The following is a 20,301-nucleotide window of genomic DNA, read 5'->3' on the forward strand; positions in this document are numbered from 1 at the left end:
ACTTACCTACTATTCCCAGATAGGCATTTTTGAAGTATTTTATTAAACATACAGAGCTTTTCTGTAAAATCTCATAGAAGAAAGGAAATATTTCCATACCAATGTTTTGGCTTACCTCCTTCATTTCTACTTCCTTGTCAGTTCTTACTCCGTTTTCTGGAGAAGGGATGTCTACATAGATGACCAACTTACTGGTGTGACCTCCTTTCATTAGGATTTGTGGCTCAAAATTTGAGGTTCCAAAGCCATCCAAAGCATAAAACGCAACAGTATATCTTAGCTTCCCTCCATAGGCCATAAGCTGTTTCGATAAAAAGTTATTACTTTTATTTATTCCAAGGTTAGAGCTACTAGCTGAAAATATTTTAATGTCATCAGAAGACTTGAAAACTGTCAGTTCTTTGAAGAATTGGCAATAAAACATGAAAACTGAGTTAAACTCAGCAGTTTTTGCACCAAGGTTAAATGCATATTTCAAAAAAGCAGTCTCAGGTTCTTCTTTGGTTCTTCAAGGTGCATACTCAATTTTCATTTAATTCCTAAGCAACAGAGATTCCATGATCTATATACTGAATTTAGCATCAAGGCTGAAAACTCTTTCAGGTTGCTAAAGTAAAACTGAATATATTCCTCTTTTGCCCGCTGTATGATCTCTGAAGAGTAACGTTGTAATTAAATATGGGTGTTACCAATGTACAGCATCAAGAAAAATCTCATTAGGAAAGGGTAATGTAAGCATATAGTTTATGCTTGTTATAAATGAGATCAGTCACTTAATGTCTATAGTATTATGAGCTACAAGTATAGAACTAGTGCAGAAAAAATGTTATCAAAATTAAGTGACTATTATACAATAAAGGAGTGACTATTAGACAATAAATGAATAATCTACAAAGCATTCTAATTATATAATGATCTTACCTGGTCTCCCTGAAACTGCTCTGGTAACCTCCAGTAAAATGTTTCTGTCTTTAAATATTTTCTGACTATGGCAGCATCCAGTAAAACATCAGGAAACTGTGAAAATACTCCTTGGACTGTTCCAGTCAGGTTACTTGGAGCTACTACATGCAGAATGGACTGATCTGGAGTTAAGGTTATCTGCAACACAAAGAAAAAGACTGATTGAACAAAAATATTCTGTTCCAGTGTTCACTATTAACAGTTTCAGCTGCTTTGCGACAGTCAATAGTCCATTGTAGATAAATGCTCAAACAAAAAAATTGGGAAATGTTTGCTTTTTTTTTCCCAAGTGAAGAGTGATGCACAAGGTTTCAGAAATAAGCCTATGACCACTTACCACTTGCTTTCCTTTTTGTTTTACCATTTGCTGCTGCCTCTGTAAGCCAGCCAGTTACAGACAGCCTGACTAATAAAACCATGTAGTCTTAGTCACCCCAGTGTGGTACCTACTTTAGAATAGCACAAAACCTTATTGCTATATTTTTGTCACTTTACTTACAGGAATTCTCACATGATGATCTAGTTCTGAACAGGATGTGGACATCCCAAAACAGAAGCACGGAGTACAACCTAGTGCATTGTTAGCAGACAGAGCAAAAGTTCCAGGTTTACATTCACTGCATTGTAGACCAAATACATTTTCCTGAAAGAAATAAAAAAATACATAACAGCACAATTATGTTACTTTCCTAGCTGAATGAAAGATGATGCTGGAAGAAAAACTAGCAGCTATGTAACCTACATAAGAGGAAGCCAATTAGTGTATCTATTCTGTTTTACTACACAGTACTTACTTTTTTATTATTTTCCAATACTGTTAAAAAAATACACAAGCCACAAAACACCAGAACATTCATGTATTTGATTTTCCAGGAAAAATTAGCAGCTCTGTATTTCCATTCAAGACAGACAAATCTTTTCCTCCCTCTCATAACTCCATCTGGAAAATGGGCTCCCAAAGCCAAAGAACCTGCTCAGTATGAATAGGAATCAGAGGACCTATTCCCAAGTGTCTGGTTTTGGCCTCAATTTCCAACTGGTAAGTCCAACTTGAAGAAACACCCAAAACTACAGTCTGTGTCCACTGGCATCTTTAACCAGAAGATAGGAGAGAGTCCTATGAAAGCATATATTTATGGCCCTGAAGTAAATTCTTTTATATCAATCAGTGTTTCAAGAACTGATTCCTACCTTTTCAGAAAAATCTATACTAAATCTCTGTATTTAGTTTTGCCTTTTTTTTAATACAAGAATGTCAATTCAGACTTCACTACTAGCAATACACATGAGTTATTCTTAAGCACTGCCTTTGGTTATAACATAGGAAACAAATTTGAACTTGTAACATAACCACATTTTTTAAAATGTTAGGAGGAAATTTCATACCATTATCATTTGGATTTTCGAAAGAGCAGGTTTTATCATCTAACTCAATGTGCTTTTCCAAAACCTGCTGAAATCATGTGTGTATAAGCAGAAAAAACTTGTGTATATTTCATTTTTTTCCATTTATATACAAAGGTAAGAACATAATAGCTTTTTCACTGGAGTTTTCTAACATTTAATTAGTTTTTTAAAATGCTTTCACATCTAGGGTGGAAGAAGCTGTAGAAGTGCTGTCTATCTATCTTTACACAGAGAATGAAATAATTCATTGCCAAAACAGCATGCTTTTAAGTTAAGAAATAAACCTTTTCATCAGAGATTGTCTGCTCAGAAACTTCAAGATTATATCAATTAATGTGACCTGCACTCAGAAGTGCTACTCTTGCAGCAAAGTATTGCTAGACTCTATGAAGGAATTTTTTTCCCTGGCTTGAGGTGGAAACATTTTCTCTGTATTGCTCATTGCATCAGAATACATTTCACTATTATAGCTGGTTCTCCTCCAATGTTCTGTGTGTACTGAGGATAAAAACCTTTTAAATTACAACTAAGAAATAATGAATATGAGTCACAAACTAATATTATTGGAACTATTTGTAAGGCAAAATAAAACAGTAGACAAAAGCAAGCAGGATAAATAAAACATGTAAAATGTGTACCATTAAAATGGTTTATATGACACTGTTCTCAGTATTAGAAGGCATTTACATCATACACTGAAGTCACTAGTACCATTCCCATATATTTAAAAATATTTACAAAAATTTTGTACCAGAACTCATGGCCAGTACTTTGTCCTATTCAAAAGGAGGCAGACAGAAACCTAGGAGAAAAAGGAAGAGCAAGACAAATGCATCCTCATCCATTTCTATCTTACTGTAGTAACCCACAAAAATTCTGAATGTACTATAAGAATGATGTGGTTACAGAAATTCACTTAATACAGAATAAACACACAGATCTTACATTCAACAAATGTTATCTGTTTCAATGTAGGACTGCAGTAAGACCATAGCGGTGAAATATAACAAATACTGTACAAGACTAGAAAGACAGCAAGTATTCAGCATTAGTCAGCTAGAAATGACTTTTTGTGATTTGGCATTCAATGGGTCTTGATCCTGACTTCTTAACATATGTCCACATCAAATTACACTAATTCTGCCTAAAAGAGAACTACACTACCATGCCACAATACTTTTATGACCACAAACTGGAAATAAAATTGTCTGGCTACATAAAACAAAGGGAGGTAGGAGAGAAACTGTCTAGTATTATCACAGGAATTTCTGAGAACAGAAATAACAATGCCATGTTGGTAACGCCACCAATTCTTCTACCTCCACCTGTGTTGTATCTGTCCAAGTAGGGAACCTCATATGGCAATTTTTAGAATAGCTGACCTATTTTGCACTAGCATGGAAATCCTTTAGGGGTGACTTCGGTGTACTCAGAACCACCTCAAAGAAGGGATGCAGATTGACTTCTGAAGTCCTTTCAGCACTACACCTTCCATCACATTTATGTAACAAATGACCAGAGAAGCCCAGTGCTGGCCCAAAAATGTCTGAATACTTCAGTACCTTGCAAGTACAGATCCCCGTTTCTTCTTCACAACCACAAATTCCTTCAGTGTCATCACACATCTCAGCTTTGGTTCCACTCAAGTCGCAGTCACAGGCAACACAGTCTGGGTAGTCCCTGTAGCCTAATGCACACCTGGAACAGTCTTGTCCTCCAAATTCAACTCTGCACTGGCACTGACCCGTCAATACATCACACTGGAGACTGGCTGAACCAGTGTCACTACAGTTGCAAGCCTTAGATGAAAAGAAGAAATGTTTGTAAATAGCAGATCCTTAAAAACTTTTGTTAAAACTGAAACAGAACAGTAAATTTAGAATGGCCCTTAAAACTCAAATGTTTGTCAACAAATACTATACAAGAATAAAAGTGAAGATCTTCCACACAGAAGTGGGGTTTTTTTACTGTGTATTTGAACAAAGAACAGTCCATGGCGAGAAGTCAGAAGCTCTGTTGATTCCCAAATCTGGGTTACAAATCAAAAAAGTTGAAGAAACATGTTCCAGGAAAAAAATCCAAGATTACTATGTATTGAATGCAGTAAATAAATTAAAATAATGGTGCATAAATGTTGGATGAAAGAAATCCATAAGTACAACAATTTTCTATCCTAGAAAGAAAAATCTTAGTACTGACATTCTTTTAAGATTTCAAGAAGCATTAATAAGGTCTACATCTTGCTCAAGTTCCATTTAGTATTTGATAAGGAACCAAGAATCTCATTGTGTCGAAAGGTGGGAAAGCTCAGCGTAACACTGCAGCTCAGTACCAAAGGAGTACTGTTCCCTGGCAGAGCCCATCCTGCAGTCAGTAACATGAACCTGTTATTACAAATATGCAAAGTGGATGTACTTAATTTGTCATTTTTTTTTGAAGCAGATCTAATCTGCAGTACTGATTTCATACCTGGGGTTACTTAACAAGTCCAGTTTTGCTCTGTGGTTATTTCTAACAGTGCAGGCAAAAAGTCCATTCCATCTGTCATCACCTGACTGCCAGCATTTTCCCCTGAGTCTTCTTTCCTCATAATCTCACTTTGAGATGAAAAGCCTTACCCTGTAAAGCACTCTACACAGAGACCCACAAAATCTATTAGCATCACTATGGACCCTGTAGCAAGTTTGCTGCAAACCATTGTAACTCTTTGTATTAAGCAGTGTTTACTCCAGCAGCAAGAATTAGGTACCACACTGCCTAGTCTAACACATTATGACCAAAGTAAGTTCACAACTGTGGCTCCCAGATACCATTAAAGGTCTACAGCGTTTAATGTGAAACTCAATTTTAAGAATCATAATAGAAATAATTTACATTTACTTCAATCTCAATCAATATGTGATTAAGATAAATAAGGACTCTAAGTTACAAGTAACTGTGCTGCAGCACACTTGAAAAGGTTTGCAAGCAAAACATGACTACAGCTCTGCTCCATCATTCCACCCAGAGATGGACGCTAAACGCCAATAAAACTGCAAGAAATAAAGCCAGATTAAATATCTCACTAATGCAGTCTGTGTTGCAAAAACAGACCAGATGGGTTTCTGAAAGCATCTCTCCCATTTCATCCATGTAGAGAGTATGTAAGAGCTTTTCCAGGGCTTCTCAGTAGACATTGTACTGGATTTCAACCTGCCAGAGCTGAGTATTCAGCACAGGGGAGCCTCCATTGGGACTGTTACCTGCAGATCACAGTACTGCTTGTTGCATCAAGAAAGTAACTAAAACACCTCAGAGCAGGGGTGTCAAACTCATTTTCACCATGGTCTGAATGTAATTTTAGGACTGTCTAAATGTAGGAGTAGCTACATTTAGACAGTCCTAAAATTACATTCAGCCCTTTGAAGGCAACCGCAAGGCTGATGTGGCCCTTGGTGAAAATGAGTTTGACATGCCTGCCTTAGAGTAGTTTGTGTTAATTACTGTGATGCTGTAACCAAAAGGAATGGTAAACAACTTAGCAAAAGTGAGCACTTACATATTTAATTAAACTTGACCATTAGCAAGTGCTGTGGAATCGCCCTGTGAAAGGAACACTTCAGGGAAATGCACAGGGACCAGCACATTGTATTTGCACAACATTAGGTAACAATGACAGCTGGTAGCTGACAAAGCAGCAGTTTAAAAATCAGCTGCCAAGTAAGTTGATATAGATCACTAAGATGGTAAACACTGAAGAGCTATTATAGAACTATTTTATCATCCTTACTCTGAAAAATTAAAGAGAAAAAAAGAAAACAATTTGGCTGATACTTGCACTTGTCAAGTACTCACTGCATACGACAGACCTTGTCAATTTGATTATATTTGTGGTTTTCCTCCATTGACATTATTTATCACATTTATGTAATTCTGAGGCTTTTTAAAATCTCAACATTTATAAAGATTGGCCCAATGCCATATCTGTCAGGAATTTACTGCATGAACCTAATTGCATAAATGGTTGCTATTCCCTGGATCTGCACTGAGTTGGCATTTTACTGCTTAATTATACATACTAATCTGAGATAATGGCAGTTACCATTTTCCCTTTCATAAAACATTAACTACCTTACACCATTTTAATTTGAAATATTCAGAAAAGTGTAGTGACTGTCAAGATAAGCTAGATTTCATTGTTCTTGAAGCCACAATATCATCACTCCTTCATTAGCACAGAAACTATTTCTTGTTGTCAACTGTTGCTATAAATCTGTTTCAGTATCACTACTTAAACAATTAAACGTTAGAATTCACGATTCAAAATTTTAATATGATCTATGCACCTATCCAGAATAGGCACTATGAGTATTTTCAGACAGTTTTCTTAGGAGGTTCCTCTATAAGCACTTGAATCTGATTTTTTTTTCCTTTTTTTTTTTTTTAATGTAAGTATGTTGCACGAACACTTTGAGACAGAGAATAAAGATCGAGGTTCTCAAAACAAGAGTCCAGTTCTGACATCAGTTAACAGCCACGGCTTCCCTGCCAGCCTACCATACCTTACAGCCAAGTTTAGGAGAGAGTCCCCAGTGATTTTCTTCACAGAGTTCACATTTTGGTCCCATAGTGTGAGGGGGACAAATGCATTGGCCAGAATCAGCATCACAGTTGTTCTGAGTATGAGCACAGTCACAGGCTGCAAAAGAAAAAGCACTCAATGATTAACCTTACTCTCGCGTTAGTTACAGAGAAGAAACTGCACATACACTAATAGTCTTTCTTAATTATGCAGTACAGTTTATCCATTCCACTATCCCTGCTGTCTCTAATCCCTGTGAAACAAATTATGACCACAGGCACAATTAATCTTTTTATTGAAAGTCCACTATTGCATCTTGACATAGCCTGTTTGGTGGCTTAAAAAGCGGTGCTTCATTTTCACAGGGGAACCAACAAAGCCAAACAAAACTATGGTGGAAAAGACTAAATTTGTAGGAAAAATATTCTAGTATAGAGCATACAAAACTCAGCAAAAGATACGATAATGTTCTCAAGCAAGTGAAAAATAAATCTCAGAAATTAGTACTTTGCAAATAACTGCTCAGTGAATAAGAGGGATGGGTAACTTTTTATAATAACTAACTGCTGCAGGAAGCATTTGTCTATTTATGAACTGCAATACTATTCTTGTTAAAAAGCAGAAGTTCAGAAAAGTGGTTTTTATTAACATTGACAAAATTTGAGACTGAAACAGTTAAAGGTACCTAAAGGATCTCTTATTCTTAGTAAAGATACAGTATGTATGTTCCAAAAAATAATCCTGTCACATAATCTTACTGTAGATTTCATATTACTATACTATTTGAGGCATGAAAAACAAAGTTTCTGTCAGTTTGGAGAAAAGCAGCCATTCCTTTAGCTATACTGTGTTGAAAAGGGCATCTTCTTAACATAATAAATTAGGGGGTTTTATGGCATGTTCTGTTTGGATTAACATTTTCCTCTGTATCTAAAAACTGTACACACCCAGATGACGATAGGAAAATAGATTCCATGACATCTTATCAAAGTATCAAATATATTTAAAAATTGAATGAAAAAAACAAGGCATAAATCTCTTAAGAGCTGTAGCTCTTAACATTTATGACTGCAGAAAAAAAAAAATAGAAGTTTCTATTCTCTGAAGGACTGAAGGGTTTTGTAAAGAAAGAGACAAAGAAGATATTTAGGATGCAATATTCCTCTTATGCAACCTTCATGAGTTGTTATTTCATTGTCACCACCCTTTCACAAGGAACCACACAATAAGCAATCAAAGGTCTTGTTCAATAGCTTAATCAAAGTATAAGGAGACAATTCTACAGATTTTTCCACGTAGTCAATCAAAACAACAGACAATCAATCAAAACAATTGACTTTTGCCAGAGTTAAATACAAATATGTTGCTGAAAGAAATTCCAGACAAACCCTGAAAGGATCACAGATTAGAGCTTACGTGTGCAGCCACCATCCTGGAAGGCGTGAAAGCCATGAGCACAATGATCACACTTCTCTCCAGCCACTCCCGGTACACAGTGACACTGCCCCTGGTCATCGCAGTCCTCGGAGACTGAGCCAAACTGGCTGCAGTTGCAGGGAACACAGCCAAGCCCAGTAAGCAGGCCATAATAGCCATTCTGTTGGACAGAAGTAAATACATTTTGAGGCATATTTCACAGATTTTTTTTGAAAACAATATGATGTACACTCATTTTCTTGTTTACTTTCCCTGCTGTCTGACCCACATGAGTACTGGTCAGTACTGTGTGACTGCTGTGGGAGGACTCTGGCTTTATCTCTTCACTGTTCCCACCCATATGCAAGTACGCATTACGGTGCAAAAGCGACACTGAAATGTTCATGTTCCTCTAATCATGTCAGTGAGACTTTATGTTTTGAAGTCAGAGGTTATTTTAATGTAAAGACTTTCATGAGGTGAGGGTGGGCTGTGCTGCTCAGGCACAGATTTCCGTGAATGTGAATAGAAGATCAGAAGAGAGTAGGTCAGTGACCTGGTACATGTGGACTGACGGGCATTCAGCTGGGCTGGCACAAGGGCAGTGATGGGGCACAGATTTCCTGTTCTGGTCTTCGAGGCAGTTCTACACTTAGCAAAGGCTGGAAACTGCTGGTTTGTACTACCATTGAATGTCTACTTGTTCTTACAACAGGTCTGTCTTTTAGCCAATTGCCTTTCTGGTGTTCAGCTATGATGTGTTTATTCTCACCAATCACATTCTTCAGATACTCCCACTCGGACTTCATTTTGCAGAAGCACAGCACTAAGATCCCTTCAGGTCTGTTACCAGTGTTCCTTTGGTTTTTTGGTAAGCCAACACAACTGCACGCTATCAGTCAGCGTGGCACTAGCCTGAACAGGCCTATGCAGAAGGGTGCTGAGTTAACTACATAGCTTCACATCTGCAGAGAGCACAGGCAGAGCAATTTGCAACCACAAAAGCCTGTGCAGACAAACCTTTGGTCTCTGCTCCAGCAACAGGTCCCCCTCTCCCCTGAATATAGTTGCTGCTATTCTCTGTATCTGTTCTAAACAACACCTATAGATAAACAGGAAGACCAAGATACAAGAAAATGCAGATATTGAAAACTGGCATATATTTGCTTACCAAGCACTTATCACATCTTTCTCCAATCACATTTGATTTGCAGTGACAAAAGCCTGTCTTGTGATGACAAGTACTGGAAAGGGAACCATTCACATGGCACTCACAGGCTTATGTTTAGACAAAAAGAAATCAAAATATTAATGTCTATCAATATGTATTCATTGTTATACAGAATTCCAAATTTGGCATAAATGTATCTTTCATCTGTTTATATACCATACATCTTAATATACTACAGTAATGCCTGTACTATACATTTAGGCTACAAGATTTAAAAAAACACCTCTGTGAACAGATATGTTTGAGAAGCTTGTTTCTTCCAGCCCCATATGTAACATATCTACTTAGATTACTTAGATTACTTATCTACTTAGGTTACTGAAGGAATAGTATTAAGCAAGCCAATCAGTTTCAGTAATATAAAGTGTCAGGACTTCAGCATAATAAATTCCTTCCTCAGGCTAACCCAGGCACATAGTTTTCAACCTGCACTTGCCATATCACAACTTGAAGGTTAACTTTTTCAGCAAAGGTGAGTATCTCACTATCCATTCTGCTATGTGCACACCACATTTTTCTGTCCTTTAAATTTTGAGAGTAATAATAATAGCTTACCACGACAGCTTTTCTCAGTCACTGCATCTCCATAATATCCATCAGCACACTTTTCACAGTGGTGTCCTGCTGTGTTCCCCAGGCATTTCAGGCACTGTCCTGTGAAGGTATCACAGTGGCCATCTTCTTCTGGGTTTACATTGCCATTGCATTCACAAGGAGCACAGGATTGTCCAGGCACAAGTGGATTTCCATAGTAACCATTAGCACACCTGCACCAGAGATCAAAAACTATGAGCCAGAATGTGGTCGTGTCAAACACTCTCCACCCAAGGGAGTATCTCCTATTAATTTTTTATCTAAAATGCCTCTATTACAAGCAAAGACAAAATGGGAAGGAAAATTTTATTAGGAATGTTCTGTACATGTGGTACGAACACTTCAAGGCAGGTAGGATGATGAACAGTTAGTGATAAAAATGATACAGGTATTTTACCCAAAGCTAATGTACATACCTTTCACACTGAGAACCAGTATAGCCTGGAAGACATTTGTCACAGATAATTCCACCTCCTTCACTCAGCTGGCAAGTAGGACTGAAACTATCAACAACATTTATGGCAGTCAGCATCAACATACAGAATCACAAGACTTCTACAAACATTCAATATTCACCCTTCAAGTCCATGCACCTATCTATATAACCATGTGACTGCAAGTTTTTCTAGATTAGCATCAGTGCTTTAAACATTACAAAATGTCAAAACAAAGTCATCATTTTCAAAACCTCTTTGAGGTTTTTTTTTTTTAAAGGAAAGGAAGATTTTGAAACTTCTAAAAACCTGGCCCTCTTTCTAGCAAATCTGCCCAATATTTGTGGCAAGTTCCTTTTTGACACGCAACACTTCTGTCCTTCTGCTGTTTTCTGAAACAACATGGAAGATAACAGTAACTTTTCTGACAAGTTCAAGGACAGGATGAAGTGTTATTTGCCCTTCATGTACAAATTCCACCAGTTCACTCAACCTGTCTATACATTTATGTAACTGGAAAAATAGCTTTGAGATACACTCAAATGAAGAGGAAGAAAAAAAGTCCTTCTCCCTCTCCTTCAGATTTCACATATTTTCTTCATCTTAACTTTCTGATTTTGCTGAAGACGGAAAAGAAATCTCACATAAGCAGCTTACTTGTTTGCAGCAGAATTCAGAGGACACGCACAGGGCTGGCAGTCCTCAGAAGTTCCTTGAGATGGATTTCCATAGAAGCCAGGCAAGCACTGATCACAGAAAGGTCCTGTTGTGTTGTGCTGACAAGCCTGTGAGACATGGAAAAAAAAAATCTTTTCAGATCTACTGTTGATGGCTTTTCAGCCCCTGAGGGATCCCTGCAGGAGTCTGCATGCAGAATAACATCCAAAGAGAGAGCCATGGAGAACACAGTAGAACTTTGAAAACAAGTGTGGTTTTTTTTTCTGAGTTGTGACAAATCTTAGTTGTTTCTTTCCTACATTTTAGAACATGCTTTAGACCACAAAACCAGCCACTTTACCTATTCACAAACTTAAACATATTTTGCATATTGCACACATTTGCAGTAACAAATTTCTTATACATTTCTTACTGGCATTTAGCCATTGTATTTCTGTGACCTTTAAATTTCAGAAGAGATCTGACAGCTAAATTCTCTCTTCAGAAGGTAATGTGTAATTTCCACTGATGTCAGCCATGGAAGATGCACATATCTGAAAAGAGATATTTACCCAAAATACTACTTAATTTTATTCCTTTCAGGAGAAATTTTATTACCACCTGCAGCAAGCAAAATTGAGATTTTTAATCAGCCAGTATATGGTGACACTTATTTCAGTTCTGACTATTCCCCACTTGAAATGACAAACTGAAACAAACCCTTCACTGGAGAACACTTTAGTGGAGCCTCCAAACATATTCTAAGTAAACACTGAAAAACAAGAAAAAAAACACTTGGTACCCATAGCTCGAAATTTGTGTACACTGTGAACTTGTCTCCCACAGCCAAAATGCTCTCTTAATTCCTAAACAGATGCTTAAAACACAAACACTTTGAAGGATGACTTACAAAGCAAACACCATGAATATCACACTCAGTTGCATGCCCATTGCATTTGCAGGGTTGACAAATACCTCCAAAGAGTATTCCATCCACACGGTAGTACCCAGGGAGACAGGACTGAAAAGAAACAAGAGAAAAAAAAGGGAGAAAAAAAAAGCAGTAGCATTATTCATGTTAAAAGTACACATCAAAACATTTTCAAAGAGCCCATTTCCAACCACCCACCATCTGACTCGTTCACGTAGTGGCAACTGAATACTCAAAACTCTTTCAATTCTATTGATGTCACTGTAGCTCTTTTCTGGTGTGCTGTGGGTTGTTTTATCTTTTTGTGTGGTTTTTTTTTTTTTTTTTTTTTACTTGCACTGGATGAAGGGGATAAGAATTAACTCCATGAAACTTTGATTCAACCATTTGTCCCCTGGAGGCACATAAGTCAAGTTTCATGCAGTTGAATATGTGAAGTTCTTTATTGTGGGACAATAAAAAACAGATGTTCTACCTCCTCTGCAGAATCGTTAATGATGCTATGGCACAAGGCTTCATACTGAAATTATTTGTCAAAATAATTCCTGCTATTCTGCAGATGGTGCTCTGCCTCCCTAATCTCCTATTCAAAGACATGTAAGACACCACCTTGAGCAGCACAAATACTAGCATTTCTGCCTGCTAAGATTCATTATTGCCTCCATAAACCTAATGACATAAAACAGAAATAAACTCTACACGATTCAGTTCCAGGAAAACCGCTATTAATGAGTAAGGTAAGCTCAAAACAGCTTCACAGAGCTTTTACAGCTGCTCCCTCTGCAACACTGATATTCTAAATTGTATCATCATCTTTTACTATCACCAAATAGAATTCAATAAATAAGTTTAAAATCCCATTTAGTTTATCTGGAAGAAGATATCTGCAGGTAGGAGATAATTTTAGACACATAAAACACTCTGGCAGTTTACCTCACAGGATATTCCTGTGTAACCTTGAGGACATTCACAGAATTCCACATCTGGTGCTGAAGAAAGATCTATAACATTTGCACTTGCAGTATCCAGGGTCACAGAGTCCAGCCTAGAATCAAGCATGAAAAGCATCACATCATTTCTTCCCCCAAAACTGATTTTGGACAGGATAGTTTGCTTCTAGGAGAGTAACAGTGCTGAGTGCTGCTCTTGGCAGTGACAGCTGAGAAACAGACACAAATCTCTGCTGTAAAAAGACTATGATCATTGTCTTATCACTGCATTTGCAATTCTGGGAGTAGATGTGCACTGCTCCTGTTATCATTATTGTTACTAACAGTCTCTTCTTCCACAGCAAGGTTTAAACAAAAGCTTCCCCTTCTGTCATGGTATTAGAAGTATATCAACATGCTTTATTCCTGTATATCTTTGAGAACAGGTAAAACAGATCTTCAAGGAATGATGCAGATACTGCTAATGCTGAGTAGAGACTATGAAATAACCAGTTAATCCATTCCAGCTCAATTTTCTTATTAGGCACTTCCTTAGAGATGAGCATCAGTGACACCTACAAAGAGACATTATAAGGAACTACAGCCAACGTCTTTACTGGCAGGTTTTCAGTAGTCCGCAATGGATTAACTTGCCACATACCAAAATAAGCATACTGTTGAGAGTTTCAAAGGTATTTCACTCTAACAAAGCTGCCATTGTAATAAGGCTTTTAAAGCAGAAAACAATGTTTCTGCTATCAGATACCTTTAAAAGAACCAAATGCCATTTTCCACACATTCCACATCAATGTGTTTGGGGGACAAGACCAGTCTTGAGAAAATCCAATTAAAAAAATGTCTTCTTCTAGAAATTACTAACATAAAACTTTAGGAATACTGCCACTATGAGCAGTGTATCATATACACAAAAATAATACAAATATATAGATTAGCTTGAATATTTTCCCTCTCTTACCTGTACACGGCTTTTTTGGCAATGTTGTAGTTTGCCCTGATCAGAAGATGGGTCACGTTTACCAGAACAGTCATCAACCTTTCCCGGTCTATAGCTTTTTTTGTATTGAAGTCTATGAAATTCTCTGATACGAATCTCACTGCATTAGAGTACTCCTCATATGGTTGTAGCGACAAGCCTGCTGCTCTTGTACTCAAAATCTGCCCATTACCCTGAAATTGAAAGTAAGAAAACATTTTTCATATTTGCACGCAAATTTTATTAAGCAATTACATTTAGTGTCAGATACACATCCAGATAACACAGCAAAGCAGCAATCCAACTAGATTTCATGTACTAGAAAACAAGTAAGAGGTCTACATTTTCCATGGCTTCAGGAAGACCATTCTCTTTTAGTTCAGAGACTCGAGAAATCAGATTTTCTTTTGGAAAAAGAATCAATTTAAATTTCAAAAATCAAACTCCTCTACAAAACAGAGTATCTTTTCTCAAGCTTTATTGCTAAATACATTTTACAAAATAACACCTTCTTTTGGAAGTGCCTGGATTCAATATAGAGCCTTACTTTTTCAACTTCAACATAAATCTAGAAAAGCAAGCAATCACCAAGAACACCATAGAAATATTGTTTTATTTTCCCTTTTATAAACCCTTCATATATTCCTCATAATCTCTGAAGAATAACAAGTTGAAAAGAAAGTCCACCTGAATGATGACATCCACACTAGATATTATATCACTGTCCACACTCTCCATTGGAATGTCGTAAGACACTGTATACTTCAAGTCCCCACCAAAAGCTGTGAGCTGAAATAACAAAATGCAAAGTCTTAATAACGCAATAACCTCCAACCAAAACAATGAAGTGACACAGGACAGTGCAATGTCCAAATTATAGGACTAGATGGGCTTACAAATACCTCTTTCCAGGGAAAATTTAACATGCTGTATGTACCAGCACAGAGACAAGCTCTGGCTTGTTGCTGTGCAAGTGGGGAAAGCCAGGTGAAGGTTCTACAAATGATTCAGATAAGTGCTCTCCTTTATTGAAACACCTACAGGATTTCCAACAAACAGCATAGGTTTACACTACCCTCCCAGCCAAGAGGCACAGCATGTTGGAGTTCGTCACATTCCATATTCCACCTTTCAGGCTCCTTAGCCCTACAACTGCTGCTGACTGCTTTGAAGTTAAACAGCAGTACCAACAGTTAGATCTATATTAAATGGATAAGAGATCGGAATTTGAGCATTGCCCTGTGCAAAACTACTCCTTCAGGTCACACTTTTGAGACCTGTGTTCATTTACTGTGTCACTGTACTAAGCAACAGGGCTGCATGTGCAAAGAGACCGGACCAAAAATAATTAAACTGAGGCGGCAAGGTCCCCATTACTCAGCACTGGTGAGGCCACAGCTGGAGTTCTGAGTCCAGTTCTGGGCTACCAAGTACAAGAGAGAGATGGACATACTGGAAAGAACCCAGCAAAGGGCCACTAAGATGATTAAGAGCCTGGAGCATCTTTTGTATGAGAAAAGAGAGTACCAGGACTGTACAGTTTAGAGAAGGCACTGGGGGATCTCAAATAGACATAAGTATCTGAAGGGAGGGTGCAAGGAGGACAGAGCCAGGCTATTTTCAGTGGAGTCCTGTGACAGGAGCAGAGGCAATGGGCACAACCTGAAGCATAGAAGGTTCCTTTTGAACACCAGGAAACACTTTCAAGCAAGGGAGACCAAAGTACTGGCGCAGGTTTCCCAGGGAGACTGTGGAGTCTCCACCCTTGGAGCTATTCAGAAGCAGCTCTCTGGACATGGTGCTGGGCAACCGGTTCTAGGTGGTCCTGCATGAGCAGGGAAGTTGGGTAAGATGACCTCCGCAGGTCCCTTCCAACTGCAACTATTCTGTGATTCCATTGCAAAAAATGGGAGACCCAGAACTTAGGTAGTAACCAGGGCAAAAGTTAAAGACTAGTTGGTTGGAAACTAACAAATGCGAAATAGGAGTGGCCAGGAGGAAGGTAAAAGGAATTTAATGGTCCTATCTACTGTATTGGAGAAGATGTGAAGGGTGTAAGCTCTGGGACCAGAGCAAACAGTATGGGGAATGTGAGCATGCAAGTTAGTAACATTGAAGAGAAAAAAAGAGAGATTATAGTATGTCAAAGACAGACAGTTACAGGGAGATAAATGAGCACAAAGTTCAAGAAGAGGTTACTGGGAATGTCTCACCAGGGACACAATGAATTGAAGAGCAGAGATAGATTGAGAAGTCTGGTAATATTGGGTTTATGTGTAACTTTTAATTACAGAAACTATATACTTAGAGCAATATGGTATGACTCTAGCTGAAAACTTACTTTATTTCCCAGATATGGCTCAGGCGCTGACCAGTAATAAGTATGTTTCAGTACTTCCACAGCCTCAGTGTTGTTAATACTTATTTGACGGAGTCCATCAAATTGGCTTTGCTGAGGTTGCACACTCTTTGCATTATACAGATCAGTAAGAAGCCATCCTGTCATGTCTGATACCTGCAGGACAGAACAGCAATATTTGTAACAGAGTCAGGCTTTGTGTCACTGAGAAAGCACCCACTAAACTTAACCTCTCCACAGATGTTCACTCAAGCTGATGGATCTATAACGCTTTCATTAATCCAGTTTGACAACCAATATATGTGAATATGCCACTTCAGAACAGGGTTGTCTCTACCTCTCTATTAGGCAGGAACTGAAATATCATGAGCGTGATTTTCATCCTCCCGACAAAATTAGCATTATACCTATGTAATTCCCTCAGATGGAATTACAGGACTTCAAGGGATTTGAGTTCTATTGTTTCCATTTATAGATGTGCCTGAGTTGAAGGAAAGTTAAATTCAGAGTCTCAGAAGAGAGAGCAAGACAAGAGGACTTTTTTTCTTATCGCTGAAAGTTTTATAAAAGCATCTTAATTTCAGTCAATTTGATGTGTTTTCCTTTCTATTGACACAGAGAGCAGGCGACTAAAGTGTAACTAGCTCTACAAAGATATGGAAGGAATGTGGTGGAAAAATAGTGTCCCTGAAGCCCTCTAACTCAAGAAATGACTATTCAGAAGACAGTGGTATTTATAATCACCCTTTTCTACAAAATAATATTGAAAATATTGCCAGAGGTCACTCTAGCCTTGCCAAACAGATACAAGAGCAAAGAAACAGGTTTGGATTCCTCTCTTCAATACGCTAAGAAACTTAACAGCCCAAGATCAGATTTAAAAAAAAAAAAGGCATTTTCCCCATGTGTTATCACAGCCTCTACTACCCAGTGCTTCTGGTATTACTGCAAGCCAGTGGGGCTAAAACCTGCACTGGGGTGACACACTGACTATCTCAGAGCTGCAGAATAATATTGAAAATCCATTCCTGTGTAAAGAGAGACATACCAGAATTTGGAGTTAACTTGGGCACATGTCAAAGAGAAATATAGTACATTTTGCAGCTGCCTGAGGAAAGAATATTAGGTCACGGACATAACACATAAATACCTGACTGATGGGCCATGTTAGGCTGTCACAGACATCAGAAACCCCAAAGCAGAAACACTCTGTGCAGCCCTGAGGATTTCTTTCTTGCAAATTGTAGAATCCCGGTTTACAGAGATCACAATTTTCACCTTCTACATTTTCCTGTAAATGGCACGTAACATTTGTTTAGCATCAGCCTTATTATGGTAACAAATACAGTGGATTAGACAGGATTTAGGCATAACAGCATTCAGAAGGTTATAAAAGAAAACAGACTTCAGCACAGCAGGGTTACTGAATAAGACTCGGAGCTTAAAACTAGAACTGATTGGAAAAATTCATCAGAATTTTCCAGTTCATCAAAATCTAAACATGCCCTGTCAAGGGCCCTATTGCAGTGAAATTTCAGCACATGGGCAGAGTTTGAAAAGCTTCTGCCAGCTGTCAGTCTGCCTCTTTCGTAGCTTGAAATTGTAGAATATTCCAGAAAAAAGTTGCCATATTTACTGAACCCAGATAGTCTACACACAGACAGCATAGTTCACTTCCAGGCCAGGCTCCTGGAGTTACCATAGCCAGCTTCAAGGTAACAGTTCCTCAACCACATATTAATATTTATACTTTAATCCCTACCACTGCTGCCACCTCTTTCTGGAGGAACACCACACACGCTTATGCTTTTCATCCTAATACGCTCTGGCTAAGGTCCAGAAACTCCTACGCCAAAAACAGAGGTGCTCCACTCCTTTAGCTCTTATTTCTGGCCTTCTGCCTCCTTACCATGCAAACTGGGTAGCTCAGAGCATACTGATACATACCTCTTTCAATGTAGAACTTACAGGAAAAAAAAAATCCAAAACACCATACTCAATTTTTTCTTGTAACATTTGTACAGACAATATGTAGTTAGTTATTCAAAAATATAGACAATTGCTGCTGACAAGCAAATCAGTAGAGAAAATATTCAGTAAACGTCCACAAACCCATGTATATAGAACTCTGTGTATTTCTACACAGTAAGATACAGAATGTTTCCCGTTGCCACGGACAAGTCTCTATTCATGTCTTAGCTTCATATCAGGACAAGACCTGGACACAAGCACTCCTCTATCTCAACCTTTGGTTTCCACTATGGAAAAACTTCACTGCAAATGTGAAGATAACTTTACAGAGCTCTCCCTGATAAAAAGGCTTCAGAGACCAAGACTGTAGGGCGTATAGTGAAGTGCACCTGTCGTGCTATTTTGAGGAGGCCTGTATGAGCTCTGCATTGCAATTTGAAATGCAAAGCCTGTGGACCAAATTCTGCTTTCAGTAGTTACCAGAGTAACTTCAGCCAAAAGAATCACTCTAGATTCCAGACTTAGATTTGATCTGATGGAGCAAATTTCAGGCTTACGAGAGAAAAATCTGAGAGCTTTGGTGGCAACACAACCAACTGCCTCTTCTTCTGGATCACTGGTTGGCATATCAAGTTTACATAAGACCTCTCTAAACAGCTAGGTTATGTGCTTCTGTAAGCAAAGTACAGACTGGTTTTGCAAACCATATGAGAAATTTAAGATCCCCAGCTCTGATTCGAAGGCTGAGGGGATGGTTGCATTTGCTTTGTTAACATCCAAACTTGGGAAAAACCTCAGATAAAGAGCCTCCTGAGATAATGAGATTTTAAAATCTTGAATTTTTACAGAAATAAAATTTGTATGCTCTTTTCAGCTTTTTCATTTCTCGATCTTCAGGATGCACTTGGATCACACATTTCACTTTGTCTCTCTAACATTATTAGAAAAATTATTATTTATTGCTTAATGAAATATAAAAACCTTACCCAATGACTAGACCCCAAGAGCTGTGTGTCACAAAACATCAAATATTATGAAATTCAGAGCACAAAAAGGAATAGCTTGCACTACTACGCTCATGGTGAACACCTAGGCTTAGTAATCCTGTCTCTGTTTAATATTTGGAGCACACAACTTCTCTCCTTCCTTCCTTTCACCTCTGTGAGCGGGCTGCTGACCGGTGACACTCTCAGTGACCTGGCCTAAAAGTTCTGTGTGCCAGATTGATGCCCACAACAGCACTGGAAGGAGGCAGTTTCTTATCCAGTCTATATCAAAATTTTCCACCGGTTAGCTGTATCAACTGACATAGTGTTACTCTAGCTCAAGATGAGACAAAATGGCTGTTTCCCCTTTCTTGAATTTAAACTGGCCATTGGAACTATTCCTCTCTTCCAGACCCTGATTATTTATGTTTGATGTTTTGGATCAGATAAATTATGCAAAAGGACCAAGAAATTTCAGAAAAGTTGTGAAACAAACCACATTTTTTTTGGCTCCCATTCACTGTCATACTTGGCAACACATACATAAACTCCTATCTAACATTTGGTTCAGAAAATTAGTACAACTTATTAAATATTGATACAGCTTTGTAATAAAGTTCAGCAGAATCTACAGCTGCAAAATATTTCAAGGGGTTTGGATATTTACCAAAAAATAAAAGAAGGCTGCAAAATTTCTCTTTTTAAACATTTTTATGGTTTATATTCTGTAATTGAATAATTAAATCATCTTTCATCCATACAAGTAATGTAATTGTTCCAATAGTTCTTTCCAAGCGCATGCTGTTTCTTCACACAAAGCAGATGTTATAAACACATTCTTTCTTTACAAGAAATCAGTGACTTTGAA

At 38.0% G+C, this 20,301-nt stretch overlaps 1 protein-coding gene across 2 annotated transcripts in view; it reads right to left on the reverse strand.

The window, feature by feature from the left end:
- The window catches only part of LAMA1 (laminin subunit alpha 1), a 105,936-nt gene that overhangs the window by 43,516 nt on the left and 42,119 nt on the right, over window positions 1–20,301 (reverse strand). For both annotated transcript variants that reach the window (XM_065832299.2, XM_071804237.1), the window contains exons 11-26: window positions 17,627–17,767; window positions 16,459–16,632; window positions 14,805–14,906; window positions 14,100–14,311; window positions 13,128–13,239; window positions 12,174–12,284; window positions 11,264–11,391; window positions 10,589–10,675; window positions 10,134–10,345; window positions 9,519–9,625; window positions 8,348–8,528; window positions 6,912–7,048; window positions 3,933–4,169; window positions 1,463–1,606; window positions 922–1,101; window positions 116–301 (exon numbers count right to left, since the gene is read on the reverse strand). In XM_065832299.2, the coding sequence (XP_065688371.1) occupies window positions 116–301; window positions 922–1,101; window positions 1,463–1,606; window positions 3,933–4,169; window positions 6,912–7,048; window positions 8,348–8,528; window positions 9,519–9,625; window positions 10,134–10,345; window positions 10,589–10,675; window positions 11,264–11,391; window positions 12,174–12,284; window positions 13,128–13,239; window positions 14,100–14,311; window positions 14,805–14,906; window positions 16,459–16,632; window positions 17,627–17,767 (2,451 nt within the window). The remainder of the gene's footprint in view (window positions 1–115; window positions 302–921; window positions 1,102–1,462; window positions 1,607–3,932; window positions 4,170–6,911; window positions 7,049–8,347; window positions 8,529–9,518; window positions 9,626–10,133; window positions 10,346–10,588; window positions 10,676–11,263; window positions 11,392–12,173; window positions 12,285–13,127; window positions 13,240–14,099; window positions 14,312–14,804; window positions 14,907–16,458; window positions 16,633–17,626; window positions 17,768–20,301) is intronic.

This window comes from Patagioenas fasciata, chromosome 2 (genome assembly GCF_037038585.1).
Source record: "Patagioenas fasciata isolate bPatFas1 chromosome 2, bPatFas1.hap1, whole genome shotgun sequence".
NCBI lineage: Eukaryota > Metazoa > Chordata > Aves > Columbiformes > Columbidae > Patagioenas > Patagioenas fasciata.